At 40.9% G+C, this 8,308-nt stretch overlaps 1 protein-coding gene across 3 annotated transcripts in view; it reads left to right on the top strand.

Moving 5' to 3' along the window:
* pdlim5b (PDZ and LIM domain 5b) overlaps positions 1-8,308 on the top strand; it is a 38,740-nt gene that overhangs the window by 10,691 nt on the left and 19,741 nt on the right. For all 3 annotated transcript variants that reach the window (XM_025062326.1, XM_017039077.2, XM_008325876.3), the window contains exon 3: positions 7,519-7,670. In XM_025062326.1, coding sequence (XP_024918094.1) covers positions 7,519-7,670 — 152 coding nt within the window. The remainder of the gene's footprint in view (positions 1-7,518; positions 7,671-8,308) is intronic.

Raw genomic sequence — 8,308 nt, 5'->3', positions numbered from 1 at the left:
CTTTTTATAGGAATGTCGCAACAGGTTGACTCACGGAAAGACATCCACAGACAAATGATGTTGCTGTGGTGTCCGTTGTAGCATCATCTTGAGTCTAAAAATGTCTCAGCACAGTGGGTCAGTATGAGGTCAGCACAGTGAAATTTTTCACTCTTTTTTTCCCAGTGACCCGTCACTTCCTCTCCTTGTCTCCTGTATCCTTTTGTTTGCTGTCTTAGTGGAATCTGATACTCTGAGAAAAAACACTGCCCAAGCTAAATTTATCCTAGCTTGCTTTTGTGCCGCTCTGTGTAATGCTGGGTATTTTGCTTTCATGCAACCTCTTTATTTTTAACATGCTAAACAGCTTAAGGCATTTGACTCAAATGGTTATTTAGTGTTAAGAGTTATTTGAGAATAAGGAAAAAAACCTCTTATACAATAGCCGCCAATGTCTCATTAAAAAATCTTGGCCCATTTTGAGACGTTGACGGTGTGTGATATGCACAAAATCATTGATTGCTACAAAAATGTTTCTAACCAAACTAGGATGCTCCTGTTGACCATGTACTGTACTGCAGCTGTAGAAGACCCAAACAAGCATCGTCTAGTTGTTTTGAGATCTAGTAACGGACGCAATACTCATTTCTTAGAATCAGTGCTCTGCAGTGGGTTAGGTAAACAAAACAATAATGTCTCTTTTTTTGTCATACCCAATCAACTGTTCATAACTGTAAACTTTAGCTTCAACCATTTAATGGTTACTTTAAGCATTAAGCTCTAAGTGTGAATTTTCACCCATTGTTAGTGGTCATTTGTTCACATTCTCTCTCATGGACAGGGAGAAATGTTATATACTCTCTTCTTATACCCTGTTGGCAGACGTTATTGACTCATCTTTTTACAATGGGTTCTTTCCCTGATTCAACTCTCTCCATTTAATGTGTCTGACATTGAAGTTTAATGCCTGCTTAAGGTCAGGGTTATAAAGAAAAAAATCATATAAAATTGAGGAAACCTCTCATAGCCTTAAAGGAAACCCAGGAGATGTGTGCTGCACATCTGCCAAGTATTTCGTGTTTTCCAAATCTATCTCTTGCGTTTGGACCATTTTAAGACGGAATCTTTAAATTGCATTGAAGTTTTTATTGATAATAAACTTTTAATTCGGATCCCCAGGTTCCCAAACCATTCAGGTAACATATGGATTCAGTAGAAAAGTGTTATCTGCAGCCTGTGTTTGATCTCAGTGTGTTCTCTCTCTGCTGTTTATCCGTAGCTGTACGAAGGCAGCTGCTTTTAATCTCCCCCACGCTATATGGCAGAGTTATAAAGAATTACTGAGCCATCACTTGATGTTGATTTAGATCACTCACTCTGCTGCTGCTTTTTGATGGAATCTACTTAGTCTCTGTTTGAAACACATGGAATGAATGAATAAATTCAAGGGTGCAGAGAAGTTCCATAGGCTTGGTAGAGGCAGTTGGAACTACAACCCACAACCTTGGCTGCTGTGTGCAGTACTAAAAATACTCACTGGTGCATGTTAGGCTTGTTATGACTATGTGACCCTAACTTCAGTCTCTACACCAACATCTCAGAACCTAAAGAAACTTGTAGTTTCTTGAACGGTTGCACAATAACAAACAATTTGGTGTGTCCTCTGTGTGGTGCTGTGGCAGTGGAACTATTTAAACTAGGGGTCACTGACCTTTTTTGAACTGAGAACTACGTCAACGGTACTGAGAAATATGAAGAGCTGGAAAATGTAATGATCCTTCAACGATGGCTCAGTATAACCGGTCCACAGTAACGGCTGATACCTGTCAACCGGTCCTTGGTTCAAAAAAGGTTGGCCACCAGTGTTTTAGAACATACTCCACAGGTGCCTTAGGTGGTCCATGAAGGCACCCAAGTGCCCTTAGGCACCATGTTGGTGACCTTTGATTTGAACACACATACACAGACATTCTTCAGTTTTGGACCTACTAGGAGTTGTCATAAATTTTCAAGACAAAATTCAACCTCAGGAGCTCTGACCTACGCTGTGGTGAATGATGGTACTAAAAGAAATCCACAAAAACTTCAAAATAACCAACTTCCAAGTTGCTGTTGTTTTCTCTGACTACCTTTCTCTGGCTCCAAGTCTGTGGCAAGAAAACTTAGGAAAATTGAACTGTTTCAGAATTTCATGCATGGTCAGATCCACAATAAATAAATTAGTGTGAGTGTTTGGGAAAAAAACAAATAAATCTTTGGATACTTTATGTCAATGGTAACCAATAATACTGAGGAATAAAAACAAAAACCCAGAACGCACTTTATAATGTTACAAACGCACAGTTCCAGAGTAAATCTACTCTATTTGATATAATGCTCTACTTCAAGTGAAAATTACAGTCCACCGTGCAGAGCGACTATTAGCCACTAATGAGTAACGATGTGGTGAATTCACACAGTTTTCAGTCCAGCGCCATGGTATATTCTGGTGACTGTAGATGTACAGTACTCTGTGGTCATCCTTTTTACGTCAGCACGGTCAGTCTTATATTAGGTTTTGTGCAGACCATGCTGCATACATACTGTTTGGAGAACATACCAATTATCCTGACGTTTTGATTAGTAGAAAGACCTCAAACTCAGATGGAGCCATTCATATGAGTTACACACCAGCAGAAACACTTCATCCCTCTGGTGACTGGACCTAACGTTTCAGTCCGATCCAACTGTTTTCTGATATCTTCTGTCGCAGCAGCCAGTTCCTTTTTGATCCCACCAAAGCACTTTTAGGATTCACAGCGGACATGGTACCGCTTCCTGCTGTTTGTTTGTGTAGCCATGGTGATTGGACCTAACGCTCCGGTACAGGTCTGCTTGGCGTCTTGTTCTTCCTGCTTCCTGGTTGATTCACAGACAAGGGTCGAGCCGTGACCACCACTGATGTGCCTCTGTTCAAGTGTGCTTAATTGGAATGTTTGACTTGGAGGGAAAAAAAAAAAACTTGGCATTTTCAGTTCCCAGCTGCTGTCTCCAGTTCCACTCCAGTGTTATGGAGTTGCAGGTGTGCGACTAAAAAGTGTTCAAGTGACTCAGTCTGCAGTTTCTGAAGGAACATGATGTTAGGTCCACATTCGTTCCCATATATGGCGCTCCTTCTTTACTTTCTTCTACAGACATGACATGCATCTCACAGGCCTTCAGCTCCAACCACAAGACACTTCCTGTAACATGACTTTCAGAAATGTGAAATGACCACAGTGGTCTTCCTTACTCCATAATTTGACAGGAAACAGGAAATGACAAAGTTTCCAGCAGGGGATGATGATTAGCATTCAAATGTTCTGCGTGACATCTTAGCCATGCTACGAAATTATATGGTTCTTACAGTTATAGCCAACATAAATAGACTATAGTTTCATCGGCTTGTAGAAACCATTGAATATTTTATCACATAACTCCATGGTTTCACATCCAGACGCAGAATTATGTCTCGAAAAGAAGGGTTTCCGTGTTTTTCATTTATCTCTTTAAAGTTGCATCACTGCCACCTACAGACAGAGGGTAACATTGCTGCACAAGGCAACAAATGAGGTCAATTTTGTATGATTTTTAATTTTTAGGGTTTTTTTAGAGGACCCTCCAGCACATTGTGAATTATAGTATCAGGTCCATCATTGTATTGTGGGAAATTTTGAATATAAGCTACGGCTACAGGAACATGTGGAAACACCACTAAATGCTGTGCATAAAACCAACAGCGTGGAGAGGAGCACAGCAGCAATACTATTGTGTGGCTGGAATCCCATTCATGTAAAAGCAGTTGGAGAGATGCTGCCTTCATTTAAAAAAAAAAAAAGAAAAAAAAGAAGTCTTTCTCATCTGCCAAACAGACACAAAAGACTCCAGCAGCTCCTCGTCTTTAGATGAACTTGTTTGCATGGATTCTTCCTGAGTGGCCTTTTTATCTTCAGGGAAGTTTGAGTTTGCAGAGTTTGATTGAGTGCACTAATTACATAATACAAGGTGCTTGACAAAAGCACACTGCAAAAACATCCTGCTCTCTCCAGAGGAGCAGCGCAGCACGGCCAAAGTTTTAGCTCGTTACTTATCCGCTCCCTGTCATGAGTGGCTCAGACCCTTCTGATCCGTATTTATAGACCACGGATTCCAGGGATTCTTACCGTAACATCTAGTTGTCTTCTGTTCATGTGCGTCAGACTGCGTTTGAGTGAAGGAACGTTGTGTTTTTCCAAAATGGCCTCTATGTCTGCTGCAGATTAGAGTTTAGAATAATAGCCCGAGAGGAAAAAACAACTTTCTGGGCATGTTTGTCTTCTTTCTTTAGCATCGGAAATAGGACGTGTCTGAGGAATGAGCAATGTCACATCCTTACAAGGAGCGCTGCTCCTGCTCATGTCCATTCTTTTCCTTCCATCAGGGGACATGTCCCGGAGACGCGTTCAATTAGCCGTCCGTCACCTGCTGCTGTTGACCTCTGCGGCCTCAGTAATCCCTTATTCTCTGTATCCACCTCCACGCCACGAAGACTAATGGGTGAATTTACTGAAAGTGAGTGCGCGAGAACCGGCTCACTTGGTAAAATTTGGCAGGTGTGTCTGTGTGGGACATTGTGAATAAGCAAATGAGTCATTTCAGCTTTGTGCAGGCCTGTATAGAGAGCCGCCTGGTCTTTGTGAGTTGCACTTAACATGCACTATAGGTTTCCTAGATGTTGGTATGCGAGCCTCAGTGGCAGCCAGCTACACATTCCCAACTTCCCTTAACTGATTTTTTTTCTTGATAATGACACAAGGAGCTCCAGAGAAAAGTGTGGGCCACCACTTTGTCACTTCCTCATTCTTCCCCCTGCACCCCCACTCTCCCTCCCACTCTCTTCCTGTTGGTGAGCGTTCACACAGTGGTACATTGTTTATGTCTCAGCTTCTTATAATCAGCAGTAAGTCTCTTACTCATGCCTTGACATTCTTCGGGACTAAGTCAGATCTGATCAATGATTTAAGATGGCACAGGTGAAATATGTCTGGAAAATATGGGGTTTGGGGTTTTAGGTAAAATGGTCCACGGTCTCTACTGATAATCTGGTATTCTTTCTTTACTATTTCAGATGACATGTAAGACCCTTACTCTACTCCCTTGAATCCCAATACTTAGCTTAGTGGCCCTTGTTGGAACTAAAGACGTGAGACTTCTTATCATCAAAAAAATCAGTGAAGCAACTCTCTGGAGGAAGTGGACAAATATATGGATAAAACATGATATGTGCTGCACTGTTAGTGCGTAGGTGTTAGTTTAACAGATCAATGGAGGACGTCCGTGGTAAGAGGCTACGGTATCTTAATGGAAGGTTGTGGTAATCTAATTGACTATAGGATTTGCAATTAATGAATTGCAAAAATCTTATCTTAATTAGAAACTAGGGATGTCCGATATTAACTTTCGCGTAGGTGTTAGTTTAACATCTGAAAACGGGCCTGAATTTGGGTTGGAATTGGTTTCACGTTACCACAGATCAATGGAGGACGTCCCTGGTAAGAGGCTACGGTATCTTAATGGAAGGTTGTGGTAATCTAATTGACTATAGGATTTGCAATTAACAAATTGCAAAAATTGTATCTTAATTAGAAACCAGGGATGTCCAATATTAACTTTTTCTGATATCTGATATGCTGATGTTGTCCCAACACTTAATTTCCAATTTTGATATCAACCGGTACTAATTTATGTAGCGTTTTTTTTTTTTTTTGGTCCACAAAAGTGATTCCAGCAGATCTGGTGAAACCCAGACATTGTATTATTTATTTATTTTCTCATTATTGGAGGAAAAACAGATGCCGATTCTTATGGGGCCGATAATATCGGTTGGCTGATATTATATGGGGCCGATAATATCGGTTGGCCGATATTACTGGACATCCCTAGTAGAAACCAATATTTGAGATGAGGACAGGTTTTATATAAAATGGATTGAACAAAGAACAAAAAAACATTTGTCTACTACATTCACATCATTGGCTACTTCATATATCTCTACTAGGGCTGTTGTAGCTAACATTAGCTCAGTTGTTGGGCTTGCGGCAACATGTTTTCTTCCTTTCAAATGCTGCCCTGATATTGTTGCACAATCTCAAGCAGTGTGGTTTTGTCTCACTCTCACCACCACCACCGCCACCTACAGGCTCGATTGTGCACATAATTGTATTGTTAATCCCAGATGTACGGAAACTGAGAAGGATGTGACTACATTTTTGCCACGTCATTTGTCCGTAACAGTTATTCTGAAAAAACAAATAAGTGAAATGATTTCAAATAAGATAACAAGTTGATACAGTTTCTGTTGTTGCCTCACTGCTACAGTCCTACTGAGTGATCGAGTCACTCTGGTCTGCAGTCTTGTGTAATCACTGGTTGATCATCACACCTGTTGAAGAGTCATGCCATCGTCATGGTTTTATTACGTTGTTTCCTGTGTGCTTCCTTCATGTCTCAGCATGATGGAAATCCATAAAGAAAACCTGTCAAATACCGTGTTAATGTGCTCACTGGTAGACAGATGGTTAAAGAGTTTCCAGCCTGACTCACTCTCACAAACTATCAAATATTGTTCCCATTTTCTAACCCTAATAGGATTTATTCACAATGCATCCAGTATGTATCAGTTTTCTACACACAAATATACAAATACCTGGCGCCCGATGGAAAACATTAATATCTGTAAACAGACCAAAAACGTTCCCTCGCTGCACCGGCTGGGTCAGAACGTACAGCAAAGATCCTACGGGGAACAAAGCTGCACCTCACGGTGCTCAACCTGCGCACCAGCAGCTTTCAGCACCACATATAATACATGAGGCGCACAGCACAGAGAAAACTGGAGGGGCTTCAAGTATCTGTATGTCCTTAAGAGGCCCCGCCAAATCGATGGATCTGGCCCGTGGAAGTCTCAGGGAAGAAATAAAGATTTAAGTTTCCCAAAAGCAGTTGTGTGAAGCTGAAAAGGACTCACGCTCAAGCCATAACCATTGGTTTTCTGCCCAAAACGGCATCTGATACGTGTCTGAATTATGAATTTTCCATTTAACATTTTTAAACAAAATTGCAAGTTACCGTGTTTGTCACATTTTCGTAATTGCATTTCTTTGGCTGGAAATGTCAAAAGACATTTGTGAGAGTATAATTGAAATATTCAATGTGTACTGTACTCACTTTTTCGTGATTACACTGTATTTGACTTTGGAAAATCATGTGGTTTCGATTTGTGGCCAGTTGTCATTTATGTGCGTCACTATTGTGGGAATACTTTGGCTTTTTGTTTTTTTTTAATAACAGTGACTTATTTGGAGGCAGATATTGAAACCTGTTCTATGTTATGAAAGGAATAAGATGCCTGTGCTGTTGAACAGAGGTTACGTAACAGGGAATGTGGGATAGCAGAGGAATTAGAGAAACAAATCAACACCAGAGTGACGTTCTGAGCAGGTGAATGATTATTTATTTTCTTGTTTGCGTGTGTATTTGCAGCTGACCGATGGAGGCAAGGCCGTCCGAGCCAACATGAGCGTGGGAGACGTCATTCTGTCCATTAATGGCATTTCCACAGAGAGCATGAACCACCTGGAGGCCCAGAACAAGATAAAAGGCTGCACCGACAGTCTGAGTCTCACTCTGCAGAGGTAACAACAGTACATGAGTACACGCAGTACACACTACACGCAGTACTCTGAAACAGTGCTTCTCACATTTAAGGTTAAATGATCGAGTTTGGTTTGTGCATAACTTAACCTTATCTGGATCATAAACCTGTTGAGACCTGACAAACACGTCCACCTCTGAGCCTCAGGAAGAAGCCTAATTTGGTCATGTGTGGTTATTTACGCTGCTTTTGTTTTGCCGTTTCATCATTTGAAACAGATGAGCTCCCGTTCTGCTAATTTAAAACAGTTTGGGGTTTTTATCACAGCACGAGCCAAGGCCCCGAGCTCCTGACGGGAGGTTGGAAATGTTAGGGAAAACAGGAAAAGGATGCTGCTTGTGTTTTATCATATCAACAGTATGGAAATTAGAGAAGCACGATGTTTGATCCTTGCAGGGTTTTTTTGTCTACTTCAAATGGAGTTTAAAGATAAATTAGTGTAGGATTTTCCACCAGAATATCATCACGTCACACGGTGCAGATAATTTCAAATACAGACAAGGTGTTTCACTTGATGTCAAAGTCTGCCTTTAAAGGAAATATTAATGCTACAGAGAAAAGAGGAACAACATGATACCTCTTTTATTACAGTGAGAGTCTAATCAATCATTTACTCTC

This window comes from Cynoglossus semilaevis, chromosome 14 (genome assembly GCF_000523025.1).
Source record: "Cynoglossus semilaevis isolate Cse_v1.0 chromosome 14, Cse_v1.0, whole genome shotgun sequence".
Lineage (NCBI taxonomy): Eukaryota > Metazoa > Chordata > Actinopteri > Pleuronectiformes > Cynoglossidae > Cynoglossus > Cynoglossus semilaevis.
Note: the sequence above shows the minus strand (reverse complement) of the source record. Positions and strands in the feature narration are given on the sequence as shown.